This window comes from Ursus maritimus, unplaced genomic scaffold (assembly GCF_017311325.1).
Source record: "Ursus maritimus isolate PB19 unplaced genomic scaffold, ASM1731132v1 scaffold_4, whole genome shotgun sequence".
NCBI lineage: Eukaryota > Metazoa > Chordata > Mammalia > Carnivora > Ursidae > Ursus > Ursus maritimus.
This window is the reverse complement of record NW_024426552.1, coordinates 89,373,676-89,398,371: the sequence shown is the minus strand read 5'-3', so window position 1 is coordinate 89,398,371 and position 24,696 is coordinate 89,373,676. Positions and strand designations below refer to the sequence as shown.

Genomic DNA, 24,696 nt, shown 5'->3' with positions numbered 1-24,696 from the left:
GTACCTATAACCAGCCCTGTTTTTTCCCTTGGCACCAATTAAAAAAAGACAGCTGGCTCTCAGTCCCATATTGAACTTGAGTTGAAAGAGGCAAGTCCAACCCCAAAGTGGAGAGCCATGGTCCAAGGGAACCAGAGCAGTTGAGAAAATGTTCTTTGGGGGTTTGAGCTTTGAAACTACAGATGATTGTTAAAGAAAACATTTTGGAGAATGGGGCACACTTACAGACTGTGCGGTGATGAGAGACCCTTCCTCCAAACAAAACGTTCCAGGGGTTTTGGTGTTGTGACTTACTCTCGTGTGGAAGAGGCAGATGCAGCAGTGTGTGCCGGCCCACACGAGGTTGATGGGCGTAGAGTGGAACAGAAGAGACCTGTTTCTAGAGAGGATTCTGTAAAGCCTGGTGCCCATCTCACAGGGAAGAACACTTGTCGGTGGTATTAAAGAAGATACAGAAGAATATAATTTGAGAGACGATTTCGAAAGGTATGGCACAATTGAAACCATAGAAGTTATGGAAGGCAGGCAGAGGGGAAAAAAGAAAGGATTTGCTTTTGTAACTTTTTTGAAGATTTTATTTATTTATTTGAGAGAGAGAGCGAGAGAGCAGGTGCACAAGTGGGGGAAGGGGCAGAGGGAGAGGGAGAAGCAGACTCCCCACTGAGCAGGGAACCAGATGCAGGGCTCCATCCCAGGACCCTGGAATCATGACCTGAGCCTAAGGGAGACGCTTCACCAACTGAGCCACCCAGGCACCCCTGCTTTTGTATCTTTTGAAGATCATGATACAGTTGATAAAATTGTAGTTCAGAAACACCACACTATGAATGGGCATAACAGTGAAAAAAGGCCCTTTCTAAACAAGAGATGCCATCTGCTAGATCGCAAGCAGGTCGTGGAGATGGATCTGGCCACTTTATGGGCCGTGCTGGAAACTCCGGCGGAAGGGGAGGCTCTGGTGGTGGAGGTGATGGCAGCAGAGGCAGATATGCATGAGGTGAGAGTGGATATAACGGATATGGAGGTGATGGTGGCAACCCTGGTGGTGGTCCTGGTTCTAGCAGTAGAGGAGGCTATGGTGGCGGCGGACCAGGATATGGACACCACGGAGGCGGATGTGATGGTGGTGATGGAGGATATGATGGTTACAGTAAAGGAGGAAAATTTGGAGCTAACTATGGTGATGATGGGAACCATAATGATTTTGGAAATTATAGTGGACAATAGCAATCAGATTATGGACCCATGAAGGGGGGCAGTTTTGGTGGAAGAAGCTCGGGCAGTCCCTATGGTGGTGGTTATGGATCTGGTGGTGTAAGTGGTGGATATGGCAGCAGAAGGTTCTAAAAAAAACTCAGAAGAAAAGGGCTCCAGTTCTTCCCAGGAGAGCGAGCCAGGCATTGTCAGGAAAGCTGCAGGTTACTTTGAGACAGTCATCCCAAATGCACTAAGGGAACTATAAAAATCTGCCACAGAAAGAATGACGATCTATAGTCAGAAAAGTTACTGCAGCTTAAACAGGAACCTCTTCTTGGTCAGAGGGTCAGAGCCAGACTTTGCAAACAGTGCAGCTATTGATTAAAGCAATGTGGTGTCAATTACATGTACATTCCTGAGGTCTTTAACCTGTTGTAGCTTTGTCTGTTTCTTTTTCTTTTCATTACATCAGCTATATTGCCCTGTAAACTGTGGTGGTGGTACCCAAAATAAAAAATTAAGGAATTTTTAACTTTTCCAAAAGAAAAGAAAAGAAAAGAAAAGAAAAGAGGAAAGGAAAAGAAAGAAAGCTGACTATCAGTATGCCTGGAGAGATACATTTAAAAGTATCTAACATTTGCTTAACTTAAAACTTTTAAAAATGCCCTTCTATAGCTTATTATTTATAAAATAGTCCTTGGAGGACTGCAATAGTGCAAACACTGTAACTGTCATGGATTTAAAGTATGGATATGCTGAGGTTTAAAATTACATTCTCAGTTTTCATTGAGGCTCATAAATAAATAGTTACGTGAAAGTTCCTGTTGTATCTGCTTTAAAATATTTGAAGACATAATCCATAAGCACACGTAGGAATTTTCTTTTAGAATTTAGTGCTAGGGGAAGACCGCCACCCCTGAGAAATTGGAATGCTTCATTGCGTAGCAGGCTGAAATCACTGACCATGGTTTTTACTTTTTGCCTCAACTGCCAGGGTGCTCGGAATCAAAACAGAAATTAACCAAAGCAACTGATTTTTCTTTTTCTTTTTTTTAAGTACACTTTATGCCCAAGTGGGGCTTGAACTCACAACCCCAAGATTAAGAGTCAAATGCTCTACCATCTGAGCCAGCCAGGTGCCCCAAAAAAATCTAGAAAAAAGATTTTCCTAGCTGGCAGATATTTGTTCTTTTCCTTGGCTATGAGCTCCTATTTCTATGTCACTATTCTTTGTAAATTTTGTTTAATTATAAGCTGCTCCAAGTATTATTGTGGCATAAGGAAGAAGTTTAGATAAATATAACCTTTTAAATGGTAGAAACAAGGCACTAACAAGACTTACCTATATTTGCTGAGATATGTGCTGGCAGAGCTGGAAATGGATTTGTGGTTTACTGCTAGTTCATGCAATTTTCTCTGTTCCATGTGAGCTGACTGAGTGACAAGCTTTTTCCCCTTAACCATAGAACATATTATGTTTTTTAAAAGTATGGCAGTCCTGCAAATGTCACTGCTGAATGTTCTCTGAATTGAAAATGTGCTTTAGCTTTTGAAGGCCACCTAGCTTGCCTTACGGATTGTTTTCAAAGGCAATTTCCTCACATTTAAGGACCTACCCTATGCTGGGTGCCTGGGGTTTGCCAACAGGCACAACAAAAGATGAGAGTCCTATATTTTCTGCTGCACTTAAATGGTCCTTCAAAAATGCAGAACAACATTTTTCCATCGGCTTCTTTCCAATTGGATGGCAAATACCTACATTGAATAAAAACATGTAAGAAAAAAAAGACAAACACTTTGGTGGGCCGGGAGGTGAGTCATGCTTTAACAAAGGATCAGTATAAGTCCTTTTTCTGTTTTATTTCCGTTTGTTTTGAGAATTCAGTCGTCCTTAATGAGGATTTTAAAGTCTCTCTACTTTAAAAAAATACCCAACTTAATTTATTCTATTATGAAACATAGCATGGCTTTTTATCTACCTGTTATAAACATCAAACGTTACAGAAAGCTACTGGGAAATCTTTTTTTAAAATTCAGGTGAAACACAACAATGTGGAGGATGGTAAATGCCATCTACTTTCAAGAGTGCCCTCTGCTGGCAGTTGCCTTGAATTTAAAAATATTCTATGGTAGGCTTCAGGATTTCATTCGTTGACCAAGTTAAGTTTTGTTGTTGTTTTTTTTTTTTTTTAACAATTAGGCCCCTACGTCTTTTTTATTTTATTTTATTTTATTTTATTTTATTTTATTTTATTTTATTTTATTTTATTTTATTTTATTTTATTTTATTTGTTTGTTTGACGGAGAGAGAGAGCACGAGCACACAAGCAGGGGAGGGAGAGGGAGAAGCAGATTCTCCGCGGAGCAGGGAGCCCAAGGCGGCACTCGATTCCAGGATCCCGGGATCATGACCTGAGCCAAAGGCAGATGCTTAACAGACTGAACCACCCAGGCACCGCGACCAAGTAAGTTTTTGTTAGTGAAAAGAAACATCTGCAGAAAAACAAAACAAAACAGAGATTTTATCTGAAGGACGTAACTAAGCAAATACATAAATATCATAGTATCAGGCATAATATGTGTTAGGGAGAACAGTGTTTTACTTTGTGGGAACATAAGAATTCAGCAAAGATTTCTTGAGTGCATATTCTGTGAGAGGCACTGTGTCAGCCACTGGGGCGACAAAGGTAGTGCTGACATGACCACATCGAGGATCCCACAGTCTTGTGAGGAAGTCAGACCCACTAACAATTACCTCGCATCGGGTGTTGAGCGCCATGAAGGGTAATTCGAAGGCAGGAGCCCCCCCCCTCCCCCCAAGAGGAAACCACCCTTGAAAGGATTTTGCACCGCCCTGGAAGGAGCCCTCCACCCTTTCCCACATGATAGGTGACAAAAACCTGATTGGGTGACAGGTGCAGGAAGGATTAATCAGATTAAAATGGCCTGTCAATAAGCCCCCAAAACCCCCCAAAGTTAGCAACTCTGGTGGCACCCCTTTTGGGTCCCCTCCCTCCTCAGAAGATTTGTACTGTCACTTTACTCTCGTTCAATAAACCTTGCTCTGCTGCCACCACTCTGTCTGGTCTACCTCTTCATTCTTAGAAGTGGTGCGACCAAGAACCACGGGCACGGAGGGAGAAAAACATCCTGCAACAAGACCAAGGTGGAGGGATGCCTGAGTCCTCCCGAGGAGGGAGGAGTTAGGAGAAGTACTCTGGAGGAGGCTGGCAAAGGAAGACGAGGACAGGACAAAGAAACATGAGAGACTATGGACTATGAGAAACAAACTGAGGGCCTCAGAGGGGAGAGGGGTGGGGGAATGGGATAGACTGGTGATGGGTAGTAAGGAGGGCACGCATTGCATGGTGCACTGGGTGTTATAGACAACTAATGAATCATCGAGCCTTACATCGGAAACCGGGGATGTACTGTATGGTGACTAACATAATATAATAAAAAATCAAAAAATCAAAAAATAAAAATAAATAAAAATAAAATAATAAAAAAAAAAAAAAAGAAAGAAAGAAAGAAAGAAAGAAAGGCAGAGGGAAGGGAACACAGGGCAGGTGTTTCGAACCGTGATAGTAAGTTCAGCACTGGCGGGCTGCAGCTTAGCACAACCTACGGGGCTCGTAGAACGGCTGAGCTCCAATGTTTTGGTCTCGGGACCTTACATTCTTAAAAATCATTGAGGGCCCAAGGAGCTTTTGTTCATATGGGCTTTATTTATTGATGTGTACCATATTAGGAATTGAAACAAATTTTAAACATAGTTATTAATGTATTTAATTACATGTTAAGCTTAAGCCACATTTTATGGAAAATAAAATGCTAAATTTTCCCAACACAAATGAGTGAGGAGTGTGGCACTGTTTTACATCTTTGCAAAACCTCTTTTCCTATCTGGCTTAACAGGAGCCAGCTGGATTTTCCCACCTGCCTCAACATCCCACCTGTTGAAAACACCACATGCCCGGTAGCAGCTGGGAAACTCCACTCGGGACAGGAAAACAGTGATAAAGGCAAATAACGTCATAGTGTTATTATGAGAATTGTTTTGATTCTGTGGGTCCCCAAGGGTGCCCGGACCACCCCTGGAGAGCCGTGGCTGCACAATTCTGCAGGGGTGGGGCCATGAGGGGGCGCTGCAACATGTCACATTAGGGGCCCTGAACCAAACCAATGGCCTGAAGGACTTTAAGCTTGGAACTACAGCAGAGTGTCCAGGCATGGAAAGAAGGCAATGGATTTTGCATGTTTGAGACACACATATTTGATATATAAGTATTTTTTATACAAATATGTTATAAATATTAAATACATAAGTATTTTATCTAGAAATATTTGGGAAGTAGAATTGATTTGACTTGGTGACTGACAAAGTTGAAGGACTAAGGGGCGCCTGGGTGGGTCAGTCAGTTAAATGTCTGCCTTCAGCTCAAGTCATGATCCCAGGTCCTGGGTGGATGGAGCCCTGCATAGAGGCTCCCTGCTCAGCAGGCAGTCTGCTTCTCCCTCTTCTCCTCCCACCCCTCCTGCACCGCTCATGTGCGCAGGCGCTCGCTCTCTCTCTCTCTCTCTCTCCCAAAAATAAAGTTTTTTTTTTTTAAAAGTTGAAGGACTAAGGAGATAAAGACAACCCTCACAGTCCTAGCTTGGGTGACCAGAGAGAAGGCAGTATGAAAGACCTAGATAAGGTCACATCAATGCAGAGGGAGCGGGCAATGCCTGTATTTACTTAGGGACTTGCTGCCCCGGTGGGGCTCTCGGATGACCCAGAAGAGGCATTTAGAATGAGGGTGAAAGCATGACTCTGAATCTTGTGCAGGAGCAGATTTACCATAAAATTGAGCTCAGGGCCCCTCACACACATGGGTCCCCTTCAGGGAACTAGAGGGACCCCACTCATGGGCGCACAAGATTATTGCCTTTTTTAAATACACGAAAGTTAAAATACCTTTAAACTGCAGTTGGTTAGTGTCAGTGACTCCATCCCAGTTTCTCCATCACAAATTCCCTGGGTGTTAGATGCTTGGAGTGGCTGTGGGCATTTTGGGAGATCCAGTCAAGGGAAAAATTGAGCTGGTGGTGCATTTAGCTTGGGTTTAGTGGGGTATATAGCTTCTTCAGCTACTGCTGACTCACGCAGTAGGGGAATAACTTCCAGGAATACCCCTCCCCCTCCCTCTGCTGAAGGAGGGGACCAGATGTATTAAAATATGAACTATTGCACCAGCACCAGAAATTCAAGGGGTAGTGGAGGAAAAACAAGTTTAAGAATGTACGGGGCCAGAAGTAATCTGTGGAAAATTCTCCCCATCGTCCAATGCACTATGAATGTAAGCAGAGGATTTTGTTCTTGTCAATGACTTGCTGAAATGAAAATTCTCTCCAGGAAAGAATTGTGGTGCATTAAAGATGACTTTAATTCTTGGGGTGCATGTGGCCCTTCTTTTCACTACCTCTGTATCTTCAGGGTAAATACCCAGTAGTGCAATTGCTGGGTCATAGGGTAGCTCTATTTTTAACTTTTTGAGGAATTCCACACTGTTTTTCAAAGTGGCTGCACCAACTTGCATTCCCACCAACAATGTAAGAGGGATCCCCTTTCTCCACATCCTCTCCAGCATTTGTTGTTTCCTGCTGTGTCAATTTTTGCCATTCTAACTGGTGTAAGGTGGTATCTCAATGTGGTTTGATTTGTATTTCCCTGATGGCTGAGGATGTTGAGCATTTTTTCATGTGTCTGTTAGCCATTTGTATGTCTTCTTTGGAAAAGTGTGTGTTCATGTCTTCTGCCCGTTTTTTGACTTGATTATTTGTTTTTTGGGTGTTAAGTTTGAGAAGTTCTTTGTAGATCTTGGATACCACCCCTTTATCTGTAGTGTCATTTGCAAATATCCTCTCCCATTCCGTGGGCTGCCTCTTTGTTTTGGTGACTGTTTCCTTTGCTGTGCAGAAGCATTTTATCTTGATGAAGTCCCAAAAGTTCATTATCGCTGTTGTTTCCCTTCTCAAGTTCTTAAATTGACTTCCGTGGAACACTTGGTGAAATGTATTACATAGATCATTTTTTAAGGGCAGTTTGCAACAGTTTTATTTAACACAGTAAAAGCTTTGGTCAATATCTGTTAAGAAAAATACAGGAAGGACTTGAGCTATGGAAGAAAGAAAAAAAAAACCCTTCACTTTAACTGATGTGATATAATGTTTGGGGTCCAAGAACGAATTGTCAAGAAAGAATTCTTGGGATGTCTTCAGTGCAAAAAAGGTGGTTTTAGTAAGGCACGGGGACAGGACCCGTGGGCAGAAAGAGCTGCACTGGGGTTGTGACAGGTGATTGATCAAATACTTTTTTTTTTTAATTTATTTTTATTAGCATGTAACGTATTATTTGTTTCAGGGGTACAGGTTTGTGATTCATCAGTCTTACACAATTCACAGCACTCACCATAGCACATACCCTCCTCAATGATTATATACTTTTAAGGTGGGGGGGATAAGGATAGTGTGTCTCTAAGGAATTTGGAAGCAAGGTTTTCAGAACCTTGAGGGGCTAGCTGCTGTTTAAGATAAGGCCATTTACTACTGTCTCGTAAAACCTTAGTCTTCAGAGCCTTCAGATGTTTATCAGTGGACCATATGTTAGGAAGATGATTGTTAACATATATCTTGCGGGAGGAGGGTAGAGATAAAGCAAGTTGCCAAAAGGATTTTTTTTTTAAAGATCTTATTTATTTATTCGACAGAGAGAGAGACAGCCAGCGAGAGAGGGAACACAAGCAGGGGGAGTGGGAGAGGAAGAAGCAGGCTCATAGCAGAGGAGCCTGACGTGGGGCTCGATCACGTAACGCCGGGATCACGCCCTGAGCCGAAGGCAGACGCTTAACCAGGCGCCCCGCCAAAAGGATTTTTGTATGTTAAAGAAGACTTACAGGATCCTGGCGGTCAGGCTAATGTCAGCCTAAGGTTGCCTTTTTGCCTCTAGCAATGTAATAATATTGAGGCAGCTGAGTTCCTGGAGGAAGGTCACCCTGCCTGTCTTAAGTACTTGTTAGTGGGCTGCAAAGGAAATATAATTTTTTTCTACATTTCTTTTGTCTTTGTTCTCCACATCATTGTCCATTCACTTAAAAACATTTTTTTTTGCTTTAAAATTTAGTAGTTAAAAACAGGTATGAAATTACTTTGAATTATTTAATTTCTCTTGGAAATGTTAAGTTTTTAAGTTAATAAGTAATTTTCATTTAAAGTAGTTTTTTATATTTGACATAAACTTAATTTACTTCTAAAAGAAACACATGAAAAATAATAACCTAATTCATGTAAGCGCAGTTTTTCTCAGTGAGGATTTATTTCTTCAAAAACACATTTTGAGGGACGCCTGGGTGGCTCAGTCAGTTGAGTGTCCAACTCTTGATTTCAGCTCAGGTCGTGATCTCAGAGTTGTGAGACTGAGCCCGGCATTGGACTCTGCACTGGGCATGGAATGGAGTCTGCTTGGGATTCTCTCCTTCCCTCCCCCTCTGCCCCTCCTCCTCCCACCGCTCTCTCTCTCCCTCCTTAAAACAAAAACAGGTTTTGATGGTCCGTTATGTGCTCTGTTCTAAATGCTGAGGAAACAGGAATGCACAAAACAAAGTCCCTGCCTTCATGGAGCTTACATTTAAATATGGGGAAAACAGAAAGCAAACATGATCTAATACTGAGAACTGCAGACAGAGAAGTGAGATGGCAAAGGGCAGCAATCAACTGCAATCAGAGGGGGCTGAAGAAAGCCTGGGGACTGAAAGGGCTGGGTCTCCTCTGAGCTGACAGTCTCTCCAGAAGGTGGGCCAGCTGTGAGAAAATCTAGGGAGGGAGCCTTCCACCCAAGACACCAGATGTCATCGGTCTCTCTAATGACACAAGATGCTGGTTCTAAAGTGACGGGGCTATGCAGCCCATGTATGCCTATTGGAAATCATACTTCCATCTCTAGTCTCTCAGATTTGGGGACTCTGGTACTGATACCAACATCTAGATGTTTAAATACAGGATCTATTGGAAAATAGGAGATGTTATTTAAAAAAAAATGGGGGATAAAAAAATGACAATCACAAGAGAAACAATATCAAAACACAGATTACATCTTCCGTGCTCCAAAGGAGAATTGCTGGAACTGTTAGTGGATCTCTCCAACAAAATATAGCCATACCCCAGAGATTTTGTTGGAGGAGATGAAAGAAACCACAACTGAGTTAGAAAAACATAATTTACACACAGGTATGTGACCGTTTAGAACCAATATGAACAATTCACTTTGAATTTTAAACATTCCTATAACATTGGTATAAACTAAGCATAATAAACTCAAGTGTGAATTTATCAGATTTGCCTGTAATGTCAGGGTCTGTTTGAAAACTTGCCTCCAGTGATATTGATACTTCTGTGGCTGAACTACTTCAAATCCAATTCATTTGCACCAGGATCATCCCTTTCTAATATGAGTATCGAAAGTCGCCAGAGAGTCTCAGGGCCTGCCTCACTTTTAGGAGGACTCTAGCCAGTCTGAGGCAGGTTTCCCCAACATGAACAGCACATACTGGACCCAGACATGAAATGAATGTCATCAAGGAGGCCACTGACCAACCTCTCAGTGATCACAAGGCAGCTGAGGGACTCTGGTGGGCAGAAGATTTGGGCAGAGCTGGGAAGAGAGGATCCAGAGAGAGAGATGGGAACCAGAAAAAGAGACAAGAAGAAGTAAAAGAGGCACATTCCCAGATGGAGCCATTTTATTTCTAAACTTGAGTTGAAACAAATACAGACTTTCCTATCTCCACCCTGGATTTTCATCTTATAAAATAGATTCGCTACCAAAATCCTTCATAAAATCTGCCTTCCTCTCGGCAGTGGGAAATAAACAAAAAGTCAAAGGTTAAAAGGTCATGCATAAAATATCATAGCCACCAAGATAATTATACAATAGTCTCAAATTCTTCACAAATCAACAATAAAACATTAAGACTAATTTACACTCCACGATATTTGCAGCACTTCAAGGATTTTTCTTCATATATCTATGTTCATATTTCACAAGCAACAATATTAAAAAAGACTATCAACTTTTTCATAAAATGGGAAAATGAAACAAAGCCATCATACTACAAAATCAATCTGCAGAGCATAAACTTTTTAATATAAGAACACCAATTGAAAGCAAATTCACCCCCCGCTAAAATATCTTCACCAGAAACTCAGTAGGCTTCCCAAAGGAGTTCTTAGCACTTAGGTTTTTGATTGGTTTAGCCTCTCTTATACCTACTGGTTTTTGTGTATCCTGATTCCCAACTGTTATTTTCCAGGGAGAATTTCAAGAAAGAACTTCAAGCAAGGTCTGAGGTGGGTTCCAGTGCAAGTCATTGGACAAATTATTCACACACATAAAAGCTTTAATGAAGCTCAAGTGTTCGTTCGAAACAGTGGTTGACCCCTTTTCTTCCACTCCCTTTTCATCCAAGAGAACCCTTTAAAGATCTAGAATCATTTGTTATCTGTAATTACTATAGCATTTGGCTCATAATTCTGGGGGAACATATGCCATTTTAAGAAACTCTTTGCATGTATATTTCCCTTGTCTTTCTAGAGGTAGATAACCTCAAACTAAGGCCCAGATGTTGGTCCCTTCAAATGGTATAAAAAATAACCCCAATAGTATTAAATGAGGAGAGTAGCTGTCAAAGAGTAAGAACCAAAATCCTGAATTTTTAGAAAAAAAAAAATCTTTGATGATATTTGTGTCTATGTATATGAAAAAATGACCTACAAAAAGCTCCCCAGAAAACAAAAAAACAAAACACTGGAGAAGAAGCCAATACAATTTGCCAGTCTGACAGAATGGTTGCAATTTACAGTTGGAAGAGACCTCGTAGATTGAGTAATTCAAATTGCTGATTTTAGAGGAAAGGGAAAAAGACCCAGAGATCGTAAATGACTTGTCTCCGTCCATTAGCATGTTAATCTGCATGATTATTTTTTATACACACACAGGCACACACACATACACACACATTTTGTACATTAAATGCTACTGGCTTGTACAACAAATGAGAAATAAGGGTGCACATTTTCATTGTTTTGATTGCAGAAGTGGGAAGTGCTCCCCCTTTCAAAGCAGTGAAAAGGTTCCCAGAATTGGAGTCCCTTGCTATGCCAAAGACCTTCCCACTGGTAGTGAAGGCTTTACACGAAGTCAAGCTTGGGCTACTGTAACTTCAAGACCAGGCTGGAAGGAGATAAAAGAGGTGAAAGCACCAGGTGCCGATGTATGCTTCCCCCAGGAGAATATGAGCTAGCGTTCCTCTGACCACAGCGGGCAGAAATGAGCAGTGTGTGTCTTACCTAAGTTATTGAACTATAAAGTTAGACGACTTTACCAGGTGTACTCATAGTTTCTAATTATTTTCATTTGTGATTACATATAAACATCGAAATATTTAAGCCTAATGTGTAGTAGTATTAATAGCTACTTTACCTCTTCCCATAAAATTACATGTTGATATAATTCTAAGGTAGTTTTTAAAAAATATCATTATTTTTAATATTCATTATAGATGTTATTCTGAAAAATCTTAAGTCTAGCTGCATATATTAACATTAAATAACTTAAAAAAATAAACAATACATTATATATACCAAAATAGCCCCATTTTAAAGCCACGTAAGTGAAAAAATTGAGTTTTCAAGAATAAACTAGACACTCTAAAGGTATTTTTCATAATTTCAATATTAAATGTATCTTCTTTTCTGACTATGCCAAATATATTACACACTGCTCTTGGTAATTTACATCAGAAGTATTCATTATGAAAATAAATAGGTTGGTTAGTTTGTCTGTCTTTACTTGTTCCGTAATGGAAAATTTATCCTAAATCTAAATGAATTTGCTCCCAGAAGATCTCCCCCACGGAGATAGCATAACCAAAAAATTTAACAATGTACAGATATCCAGTCCATGCAACTTTATATTTTCTAATAATAGTGGTAGAAAGTAACTTTCAAGTATCGTCCTAATCCAACTGGACTTTCAGATAGCTATCCCATAAAATTAATACTCTAAAGGAAGAAAGTCATTTGAGAAACTTGTCCTTGCTAGAACGCCTTTGCTGAAATTCCCATAGGAAACAAAACCATCTATCCATAAAGAACAGAGGGCACTTGGTACCCAGCACTGACCTGTACATGAACACAAGTAACACTGCTCTGAATTTAAAGTAAACCCTAGCAAGTTGAAGAAGAGCCCACATTTTCTTTACTCATTAAAGGTCACTATGTCATCCACAGCTGGAAGAATTTCTTCTAGAAAGAATTTCTTGATGAAGACAGAACCCAAAGCTATTTCAGCTCCTTGTCCTGCTGTCTACAGCCATGAGTATTGGTAGCAGTTTGGCTAAAACAACAACAGAGAGACTGGCCCACTTTGAGAACCAGCTTCCGACATTTTGTACGTACGTTTGTCAAACACATTTCCAAAAATTCAATTAACATAAAGTATGTAGGGAATAGAGATTCCATCACTCACAAGTCACAAGGGGAAATCAGTCAACTAAAAAGTGCATCTCTTTCCAAAGCAGGTGCAGGAGGTCAAGACGGGCTCAAGCATTCTAGAAATGTGACTCGTTTACAGGTTTTGATCCAGCCACTTGATGTAACTATTCCTAGTCCGGATTCCCACGGAGAAGTTGGTGGGCCAGCTGGTGAAAATCACGCAGCCGTGGAAGCCATCCTCGAAGTGATCTAGGGTCACCTCCACACCTGCGCTCTCCAGACGCTTGGCATACATGATCCCATCGTCTCTTAGGACGTCGTGCTCACACGTCAGAATGTAGGTCTTCGGCAGGTGCCGCAGGACTTCCTGCTCGGCGAGGAGCGGGGCTGCCCGGGCATCCAGCAGCTGAGGGATCTCCCGCACGATCCTGGTGTTGCCAGTGGTCTGCACGACAGGCTTGTAGTTCTTTGTGATGGAGGCAGGCAAGAGGGACGTCCAGTTTAGACGGGCCCTGAGGGCAACGGCCTCTTCCACGTCAAGTGAAGTGTGGTTGTTAACTATCATCGCCTGGACAAAGTCATAGTTGCCTCGGAGGTAGTCCACCCAGTACTTCACCATGACAGAACGGGGCAGGACTGGCGTGTTCACGTTCTGCTGGTAAGAGGGTGTGTTAAAATCTAAAGCTTGAAGAACCGGGTAAATTAAAGCTTGCACTTTGAGCTTGTTTTTGAGGTTGGCATCTTGAATAAACTGGAGAAGAGGAAGCAAATGCATTATTTCTTTTTGCATGGCTCCTTTCACAGAAACCACACCTTATAAAGTAGCTTGATGCCTTACTTTGCAAAGGGTAAAAGTACGAAATTTCTACCACCATGGGATTAAGTAATGTAGTTTAAAAAATAAAACTTCCCCCCCATCACCCACCACCACCACCCCGATCAAGCTGCTGGATATTTACTAAGAAAGGTATGATGTCTGAGTGGCCCCTGCAAATGTATGCGATCTCTTAGGTCCTAAACTCCCGTGCACACTTTACTTGTCTCTATTCTTTGGCACTAGCACGCCTTGCTGGGTATGACGGATGGATAACCTTATTTATCCCTTATTTAGTTCGGTATTCTCTGCAAGGCCCAAAAAGGCAATGGCTTCCTGGAGAGAAACAAACTAGTGTGACCCTTCCAGAGGAGAGGGGCAGGAAAGGCTAAAGGAATGGATGATGGGGCTCCACAGTGTTTGAGTAGGACCTCGGGATATCCCCTCTGATGAGCAGTTCGTGCTGGGTGAGAGAGACAGAATGTGAATGGTGCTGGCAATGTGCCCTCCGTTCTCCTTAACGAGCATGCACCCCAGAGCTGAGGCTGAAATGGGAACGTGAATGCCTCCTCCACCTCGGCAGATCTCAATTCCCCTACACCCCCACAAAATGCGAACACACGGCCTCATTTTAGACACAGTTCTCGTGTCTACGGTGATATATATATGTTCACACAACCTCTGTGGTCCCTGTGTTTTATAGGCGACTAAACCGTCTTCAGGCCATTTTAACTATACAATTTTGTTTCATGTCAGAGTTTAGAACCCCATCGCCAGGGAAGATGTCACTGTTCTATCAAAGCAAAAGGAAATGATTGGTTAATATCACTATTACTACGTGCCAGGAATTGTATATACATCATTTCACTAAGTTCTGGCAACAGCCCTGCCATCAGATGGCATTATCCTCATTTTCCGGAGGCTTAGAGATGTTAAGGTGCTTGCCCAAAGCCCTATAGCTCTCAAAGCAGGGGGCCTGGATTCCATCCCAGTTCTGGTTCCTTGGAAAGCCCATGAGGCTCTCCCCACTGCACCAGCACTTTCTTCTTACCACATTTGGACACAGGTATAGCAAACGTGGCAACACCAGAAACCAAAGTTCTTTACAGACAGCAAAGGAGAAGAGACTGAGGTACACCACAGATAAGAAGGGGGATACTATTTGAGAACACCAAAAGAAATTTGGAGGCGAGAAGACAGAGCTGCTCTTCTAAACTTATTGAATCCATCAGAGGAAGAAAATGTATTTATCTTTGAGTTTACACAGCTGCCCAAAATTCCAGGTGCTCTTAGAGCTAGATAGTTTCCCAAGAATTTAACCTAGTAAGCTCAGGTGAACTTGTATGATAACATTTGAAGTGGCTGACCCATTTTAATTTTTTCTTTTGTATTTAAAAAAAAACTTTGGAGGAAACGCTTTTTAACTTTTCAATTTGACTCAAAGTTCTTAAGGAAGCAATCTTAGCGACTGGAATTTAAGCACAAATACATTTTCCAAGTCCGACATGGAACGGAAGCCAGGGATGCCTGATTTCTATGCCTATCCCTGAGCAGCAAGCGAGCCCTATACAATAGTAGCCTTTCTTTCATATTAATCATAATCAGGGCCTTTCCGAGGACTGAGAGATGACACTTCTTTCATTGACCCCTCTTTCTACTTCAAAAAGATCTGAGAACTCTCCAAGTGCAGTCATTGGAATAACCTGGCCCCCTACCGACCAGCCCACCTGCTACGCCTTTGCCATACATGGTGGAGAATGTGTGTGTTGGTCTGCCGGAGGTAGCCAGAGCCCTCCTACCACCAGCACGACGGGGCAAGCTGTTACCTGCTGGCTCACAGCTGCAGCCAAATTCCCACCAGCGCTGTCACCAGAGATGCCAATTCTGTCTGGGTCAACCGAATACTCGTGTAAGACTTCCGGCTGCAGGAAATATTTCGTGGCACGCACAACATCGTGAATTTGTGTAGGAAAATAAACCTTTGGAACTAGCCTGTATCTGTGAAGACAAAAGTTGTATTCATTTAAGGGCTACACCAAGTCTTCATAGGCCATTTAAAGTTTAAGGGGCAACTGGTTCTTTTGACACAGAAATATGCAAGTGAGGAATTAAAATAAATATAAAGAGGTGCCTGGCTGGCTCAGTCGGTAGACCACGCAACTCTTGATCTCAGGGTTGTGAGTTCGAGCCCCACATTGGGCACAAAGCTTACTTTAAAAAACAATAATAGTAAAATAAATATAAAAATGAACCATCCATTTTCTTTTTTTTTTTTTAAGATTTTATTTATTTATTTTTTGTCAGAGAGAGTGAGCACAAGCAGGGGGAGCAGAGGCAGAGGGAGAAGCAGGATCACCACTGAGCAGGGAGCCTGACGTGGGACTCAATCCCAGCACCCTGGGATAATTACCTGAGCTGAAGGCAGGCGTTTAACCGACTGAGCCACCCAGGCGTCCCAAACCATTCATTTTCTTGTAAATCAGATACTTAAAGAATGTAATGATTTTCTATTAGCAATAGTCCTCCCTCCCCCCTTTCTATTATCAGCCACCAAACAAAACAAACACCTAGACCATCACCAGTGGAAAACAAAACTTCAAAGTTAAAGCTGAGTGTTGATTATTAAGATATGGGTAGAACCACAACAGATTTTGAAATTTTATTTCTGGAAGTTAGTGATCCAATTCACAACACTGATGGATTAGAAGGTGACCTGTCAACATTAACCATTTCATTAGTCTCATGTTTAATGACTCCATATGGTATCCTTCATGATTTACTCAAGAAATAGAGTAAAACTACTCCGATGAAGAGGTCATGCCAGCCTGGCATTAAACCCAGGCAATGTGCTCACTCCCTGGGAGGCTGGAACGGAAAGGCTAGTAGCCAACCAGCAAACAGGAAGCCAAGTCTGCCAGACAGCCAGGACAGCCCTCTGGGACACTTCTGAGGCTTCTCCTATCACCCCACTTTGTAATATCAGAGTCCCTTTGGGATCCTACTCTCTATACTTTGTAGGATTCCTATGCCCTTACCAGTTTCAAAGAACCTAGTTTTGTCAAATGCCCCACCCATAATATCATCTTACAAATCCATATTTGCGGGTAGGCTCGGCGTGGAGGACCCTCTCAATCTCCTCCTTCTTTCCTTATTAATTCTTACTCATCCTTTAAGCCTTACTCAAGGGGTTGGCCTCCTCTAGGTAGAGTTCCTTGACTAAAACTCAACTTGCTCATGGGGCTGAGCTGGGTACCACTCCTTGATACTTCTACATGCTGGGGTATATTGCTGTTCTTTCTGCCTCGTCTTAAAATGATTTCTTTATGTATTTCTTCTAAAGGGTGTGTTCTCTGATATCGGGACTGTGTTTTATTCATCACTGCGGTCCCAGTATCCATCAGTGTGCTAGGCACATAATCATGCATCCAGTAAACCCTGAATATTAACGTACCTCCCTGTTGCAGACAAAAGAAACCGAGGCACCCAAAAGTTACTTTATTTGTAAAACAAGTCAAACACAGATAAAAAACAAGGTGGGATAGAAACTAATTACTTAATTAAAATCTAATAATATTAAGAATTCAGGTCTCTTAATTTCCATTTTATCTCGGAAACAAGTTTCCCCCCAATATAAAATCCAGCTAGCTAATTAAGTATTTTGACATTCAGTACAGATACAATCAAATGGACAAATATTTGTGAAATACTCCGAGAAGTAGTGAACTTTGATCTGGTTACTCAAGAATGACTGCGTTTTGTTTTGTTTTTTTAAAGATTTTATTTATTTATTTGACAGAGAGAGACAGCCAGCGAGAGAGGGAACACAAGCAGGGGGAGTGGGAAAGGAAGAAGCAGGCTCCCAGCGGAGCAGGGAACCCGATGCGGGGCTCAATCCCACAACCCTGGGATCACGTCCTGAGCTGAAGGCAGACGCTTAACGACTGAGCCACCCAGGAGCCCCAAGAATGACTGCGTTTTGAAAATTCTAAATGCAATAAAAAAAATTCCCTTAGTGGTTGCCTTATAATGGACAAAATGATTTTTCTAACTTCCTTTTTATTTTTCCATTTGTGGACCAATTAATCGTCCAAAATGTTTTTTCTCCGGTTGAATTTCATTGTGTCCTAAAGTGGCTGCTATACTATTGGTTAATGAGTGAAAGGAGTAGGAGCACACCATTTTGTCCCCTAGATGGCGCCATCTCATATGATTCCATTTACCCCCAGTTCTAGGACAAGATCTCAATGTTTGAACTTCAGTTTTGCCAAGCTGAGTTCTTTTTTTTTTTTTTTTTTTTTTTTTTTTAAGAGAGAGGGAGAGAGAGGAGAGAGTGGCAGAGGGATCTCACAACACCGACATCACAACATGAGCGGAAATCAGGAGTCAGTAGCTCAACCAAATGAGCCACCAAGGCTCCCCTTACCAAGCTGAATTTTTTTTTAAGCTTTTATTTGTTTATTTGAGAGAGAGAGACAGAGATAGTAAGAGAAATAGCGAAAGAGAAAGAATGAGATCGAGATGGGGAAGAGAGAGAGACGCAGGTTTCCTACAGGGAGCCTGACCCAGGACCCTGGCTGGGATCATGACCTGAGCTGAAGGCCGATGCTTAACTGCCTGAGCCACCCAGATGCCACCAAGCTGAATTCTTAATTCTTTCAATGAAATAAAAACAAATGCACTTCATGACTCAAGTAGTGACAATAAAGGCTATTTTGTCTCAGCAAGATTCCATATGCCCAGGTTTTCCAGGTAGCTCAGGGTGTCAGAACACATTCTACCTGTACACACACATGAATTGAATCGTTAGATGTTGTTTCCCAAAAGGTCTTAGTGACTCTGAATCAAGAGAAATTGGTAATCTAAAAAAAACCTTGCTACTGCCTCAATCTTATCAGTCGATTAATAATTGGCTCAGATAACAAAGTAAACAACAAAGAAACAAAGAGTCGTAATAGAGTCTTCCTGGTTCCCTTAAAGATCTGTCTCCTAATCACCTCCTATCTTTGTTTACACTGGAAACTTTCTCTGGTTTTATTCAATAAGAAGGGACACTATTTTCATAGATTAGAAAATATAGTGAAACTGTATATGTCTGAGGTTGCCTAGTGTAAGTTAAGCCTTCAAAGTTACTTGAAATTGACCTGAAGAGTATAGCAAAAGTTCTGTAATATTTTTGTAGACACAGAAAACTCAGAGTCAGGAGAAAATTTATGAGTGCTAGAGCCAAACAGAGCAAGTATAAATATATTTATCTGATGCTTTTGTTTAAAGATATGTTCCTGCAAAGTATGAAAAGAGGATTCTGACTTTTTTAAATTTCAAAATTATAGATAGACCTTGAGTTAAAGCACCTGATGAATTTGTGGCAAATTTGGTCTTAGTTTGCCCAACTCACTGCGGGGATAGATGACTTTGCAGAGCTGGCTTCTGCCTGTTATTGCACACGCCTCCTTCTAGCAAAATTTGGTTGTGAACTCAGGAATGAAGCTTAATCAATTTAATAAATGCATACCCTCTACAAAAATTATCTTATTCCTGCTAGGTGAGGCACCCCGCCAAGTACTCTGCAGACGTGTCTCACTCACATCGCAGGGCAAACCTGTGAGTTTAAGGAGACCATGAGGTCAAGGAGCATGCGTAACTTGTCTACAACAGCGGGTATGTGGCGGAGCTGTGCAGTGAACTCACCACTGACTTCAAAACCCACGGGTAACCCCCGCCTTAGAAAATTTTCTTCTTCTTCAAAACCTACAGCCTACGTGTGTTTTCTCATTACCTCACCAAAGCAGGAAATTCTCAGAACTACAGATTTCTGACATCCCAGAACATGTCTCATGATTTCAGTAGTTTGCAGTATTCTCCAACAAACCACCTACCACAATGCCTGGCACATGGTACATCGTTAATAACATACTTTGCTTCCTTCCACACAAAATTTTAAAGATATTTATTTTGTACCTTTTACATATAAAATATGTCATAGAGCACTTTATGTTGTGAGAAAAGTAATAAGCCATATGGCTTTAAAAACATAAAAAATTGTTCCTAACCCACCCACTCTCAGGGCACATTTCTAAGAACTCCACTTCTTGCATTTTATGCATGGCTCAGCGTTTCTCAACTCTGTGCGCACCTGAAGATAATCTTGGGAGCTGTACAAAAACACTGAGGTCTGAGCTCCTCGACAAAACATTCCAACTGGGGTGGAGCCTCGCGAATCCGTATTTGAAGGGAAATTCCCCCAATAATTCTGATGCGCAGCCAAGGTTCAGAAATATCACCGAGTCCAGCCATACTGGCACTGGTCTGTGAACACATTTCCCTGTTCCCATCCCCAGTGCTTTGGTCTCTCCATCCTCCGAGCCCTTCCCCAGCAAGTCTTCATCCAACGTCCCTATCCTGTAAGTCTCATTTCAAATGCCGCTTCTTCCGTGAAACCTTCGGAGAGCCCAGCCAAAAGTCACCCACCTTCCTTGGAGCCCTCTAAGTCTCTCTGACAATAGGTTACATCGAGGACACCTCTATTGCCTCTAGTAGTAGATGAAAAGTCGTAATTACATACTCAAGAGTTTGATGTCGGCTCCTGTAATAGTTGGACTATTGTCATTCAGCTAGGGAGAGCTGATAGCAAAGGCTTGACCCATTGGGTAAGAATGGCATTTAAAAGAACTGACAGAGGTCGGGATGCTTTGCCAAAATCCTAGGAGCGATAGAGCCTAGAACTGTGCCCCACTGGGATCTGTTGAAATGAAGCTATTCTCTGATACACAGTTCACAATTGAAGACTTGGGGAGACTTACTTAAGTACACAGCGGGGATCTCCCCAGGCTCTAGGTGTTGATCTAAACTGCCTCCCATTCAGATGCAAATCTTGCCTATAACTGCAAGGGTAGATAAAGAGCCAGAACACTCCCAGGTGGCTTTGAAAGCCCAAGCAGGCTTGGTGCCTCCTCCTCTGACCTCCTTTCTTTGCGTGACTTCGGGAGCTAAACATAGCTTTCTCGAGTTCAGGTGTGGGTGGAGCTGGGCTGCACACCCTCGCTGTGGTTTGCAGTAACAGGTGCTCTGCAGCGGCAACACAGACTTGTTGTAAAAGCTCCGATTACCCCCCCAGTCCCCCCCCACCTGCTGCTCCCCCAAAATTCTCAAAGACCTCAACCACAAGAGAGAAACCAATGGATTTTTCATGTGACTAGAAAACAGAGATGGGAAGACATTAGTTAGAAAATGTCTAAAAAGGAGAGATTCATTAGTCGATGACAGGGAAGAAAACAAAACAAGCTACTTCTTAAAAGAAGCACAACATTAGCTTTCTCTAGTTTTAAATTATTTCTGATGCCGGCCTTTAGATTTGCTGAAGTTGGCCTGGGCTGAGTGAAAGGAAAGTCTTCGGCAAATCTTTCCTTTCCTGGAGGAGAACTTAGGAATTTGGTCTTCCCGCCTTCCAGGGCTGCCCAGATAGGAGTGATGCATGAAGATTTCTCAGCTCAGGACTCAGAAGAAGAGCAGAAAAGGAACAGAGAGAAAGCCACAGCCAGGTCACCATTCACTCTGTGTTTTTTTGAGTACCTTATTCGTACAACTATTTACTGAGATGCGTGTTGTATCGGGCCTCCTAAAAGCACTGTGATTTTGTCAGCTTGCACTCATCTAATTTTATGAATTAAAAACAACAGAAGCATAAAAATCCCACTGCTGCTAACTCTGTTAGCAGCAAACTTAGAAAGGTGCTGCAGCTTCTCTTCCATCTACTTCAGCAACATTCTTTACAGCCCTGTAAAGTTTTAAGGGCTCTGCACACAAGGCCACCTGACATTTGATGGAACGGGACTAGATCTCCGTCTACATAAAATAGAGAGTTTGAGTATAGTAAAGATTTAATTAAAAGCAAAACGCAACTTAAAACAGTTTTCCATATCCAAAAAAGCAATGTAAATGCCTTGTAGGATTTAATTATAGAATTAAATAGATTTATTCAATAGAATTTAATAATATCCCGCATGCCTACTTTGCTATTATCTTGCATTTTATCTTAAAAAAAAAAAAGAAATTAAGTTTTCCTTTTCTCTTACATCTTATGGTTCCAGTACTGTGTCTTATTATATAAGCTACAGGTAAAAAGGTACAATGTTATAGCTCAACTGCACTAAAATTTATGAAAATAGGTTTATGAATATAAAATTGGACATTCACAGATTATATGAGGATACATCCACATATCTTAGGTAGTATAAGATGAACTTTTGTATTTATTTAACAAATACTTGCTGTGCAATTAATATGTAAAAACAGCATGGTGTTACAGAAACAACTGAGCAGAGGCAGGGCCTCATTTTATAACTTGAGACCTTATCTACCTTAGTTGCTGGGTCTGTCCCCAGAACTGTGGGTGTGCCCCCACCAGCAGCACAAATGGGGGCATGCCAGCTCCTGGTACTGGCTGCGTGGGAGCGATCCATTACTGGGGCTAACCCCAACCCTTGCCTACCAGCTTCCTCAGGTTAGAATCCTCCCCAGGGCCACATCCCATAAGAAGCTGATCCATGCCACCACCCCCCAACTCCCAGGGGCCTAAAAGATAAGGAGCACTTGTCCCCAGACAGCTCCTGCTAGAAGAATTCCAGGAGAACCAAGTGTCTATCATCCTCCTAACACTCTCAAGGACATCTACTTTACTTTCTTATTTTCCTTTGTCAGCACCAGAAATCTCTCCACCTGTCTTCTCTTGTGTTTCATTCCCTTAGTGCTCTCTGCTTCCTCCCCTTCCTCCAAGCCCTCTCATTACACCACTTTGAACACCCAGGACCAACTCGATTTGTCTAACTAGATTCTGCTCATTCTTAGGAGCTCAATGCAAACATCGCTGACTCCAAGACATGAATTTTCTGACCCTTCAAACTAGGTAAGACCTTACCTATTTGATGCCTCCGTACCACTTAGCTTTCTACTTCACAACACTTATCACAATTTAACATTGCTTTTTCATTGTTTATTTTCTCATCTAGGTTGTAAACTCCCCGAGGGCAGGAATTATGTCTATCTTACACTGTGATGTCAGCAGAGTGTAACATAGTAACTGGCACATAACAGAAATTCAATAAATATTTATGGAATAAAAGAAAGGGGAAAGAGATGAGCAGTGAGAAGAAATAATGTTCCCAAGTTAGACCTCTGAATATACTTTCCAAGAGAAACACGATCACATGATGTTGGCCGTACCTCAACTAGAGCATAGGTTATGTGGTTCTTTGTGAGCCGGTTAGCCTGGATTCTAACCACCGTAGCTCTTGACTTCTGCAAACAAGTGTGCTGTGAGCTCCAAACACGTGTTGATAAATAAATTTGTAAGTCTATGGGCTACAGCGCTAATCCTCCAGACTTGTCTAGTGTTTTAGAGTATCTGCAGCCCTTTTAGCTCAATTGTCCAAACTGATAGTCATTAACCTAATTCAAAGTATGTTTACTTAGCATATATGTTCTAAGTCTTGTACTGGGTGATGGGAACCAGAGGAAGGAAGACAGGATTTCTCTTCCTAGTAGCTCACATTCTAGACACACAAGAAGGATTCCTTTGCCCAGTTTGCACATGACAGTGAATGATTTGCCTGAGGTCAGGTGGTCATGGGTACTTGCCTACCCCTGTGATGGGTCCCAGTGATAAACTTATGGATACCACACCACAGAGACGGGGCACAATGGGAAGTTTAGATGAAAGCAGTCCCTTCCATATTTAAAAGAAATCTTAAAAACATCCTAGCTATCCTTCTGTGTTGTATGATAAGCCTAGACTTAAAAGAACACCTATTTTATGTGAGACAGATGCCCACAGGGGGAGACCGGCACATAGGAAGAATTTAGACATGTTGCCCCTTGCTTACATTGAAGCCTGGATGGTAAGGCCTGTGTAGGGAATCCTCATGGTGCCAAGTAAAGCAGGCGCAGTCTCCCTCCTGTCCTTAGGCCTGTGAGGAGCCGGAGCTACACAGGAAACCACTGGAAGGTCTCTGAGGCTGGTTCCTCAGCTCTGAGCTGTAGGGCCTTGCTCCATAATGGGGCCCAGCTACTTAAGCAGACCCTGCTGTCCTCTGGCTGGCTGGCTGCCCAGGCTAGACGCAGGCCTTCACTTGAAGGTTCCTGCATTACAAAACTGTACCGTGGGTCCTTCGCTGATCTGGGAGGCCTGCGGAGAGGCCAGGGCCGGCCAGGAGCTGTCCAGAGCTGTCTAGGAGGCAAATCTGCTCAAGAGGCAGCTGCAGCACTGCTCTGCGGGACTCTAAGCCTTATGTTCAAGGATCACCGCTGCCCAATGACTTGGGAGGACGGCCCTTCCGAGAGATTGCAGAAGAAAGGATTCTCTTAGGTCTCAGATCTGAAGCAGGGGCACAGAGGGGATGAGCCATGAACAGAAGAACAGCAGGCAGAGAGAGGCAGAGGGAAGAGGAGCTCTGGATAAGCTTGGAGCATGGAAGGTGGTCGATGTGATCATAGCCCTGTCACTCGGCATTATCAGCGTCCTTCAATACTGGCTGGATACTGGGTCAAAATAGTATAGGGGCCTCAGGACGCGGGCTTCATGCCTCTCTCTATTTATATAACTGGCTAGCTCCGCAACCTCATTTCCTCATCTAAGAGAAAAAATATCAAAATATTTATCTTGGGTGATGTATATGAGAATTAAGAAAGACTCTATTCATTCGTTCCATAAATATTGATCGAAACTCGCTATCTGCCAGCAATGTTTCCAGGCACCAATTATTAACAATGAACAAAACAGGCCAAAATCCCGAAAATTTCTGTCTCCGGAGAACGAACTTCATCTATTTCAACTCAGTACAATAAATACCTAATAAGTTGAATATATGGTCTCTCAGAGGTTGATGACAGTTTTAGAGAAAAATGAAACAGAGGAAAAGTGGGTTGCAATTTTACATAGCAGTGTCAAGGAAGGCCTTGCCGGGAGGATGATCTTGGAACAAGGATCCGAAGGAGGAGAGACAATGCGTGTAAGAGCATCCGCACAGGGCCTGCCACGGAAGAAGCGGCATTATTTTGTGTTATCGCCATCACCGCAACTGTTATAATTCTTATTCATATTCTTCTTAATACTATTAGTAATAATGACGACAATAACTGCATCGACTGGGATTCGTTGA

At 42.2% G+C, this 24,696-nt stretch overlaps 1 protein-coding gene and 1 pseudogene across 1 annotated transcript in view; one reads left to right on the top strand and one right to left on the bottom strand.

Annotated features, from left to right (window-relative positions):
* The first annotated feature begins 223 nt into the window (after positions 1–223).
* Positions 224–1,442, top strand: LOC103676137 (annotated as a pseudogene).
* Positions 1,443–9,959: 8,517 nt separating this feature from the next.
* The window catches only part of NCEH1 (neutral cholesterol ester hydrolase 1), a 65,665-nt gene continuing 50,928 nt past the window's right edge, over positions 9,960–24,696 (bottom strand). Inside the window, exons 4-5 of the mRNA XM_008705327.2 lie at positions 15,370–15,541; positions 9,960–13,480 (exon numbers count right to left, since the gene is read on the bottom strand). Of these exons, the coding sequence (XP_008703549.1) occupies positions 12,863–13,480; positions 15,370–15,541 (790 nt within the window). The 3' untranslated portion in view covers positions 9,960–12,862. The remainder of the gene's footprint in view (positions 13,481–15,369; positions 15,542–24,696) is intronic.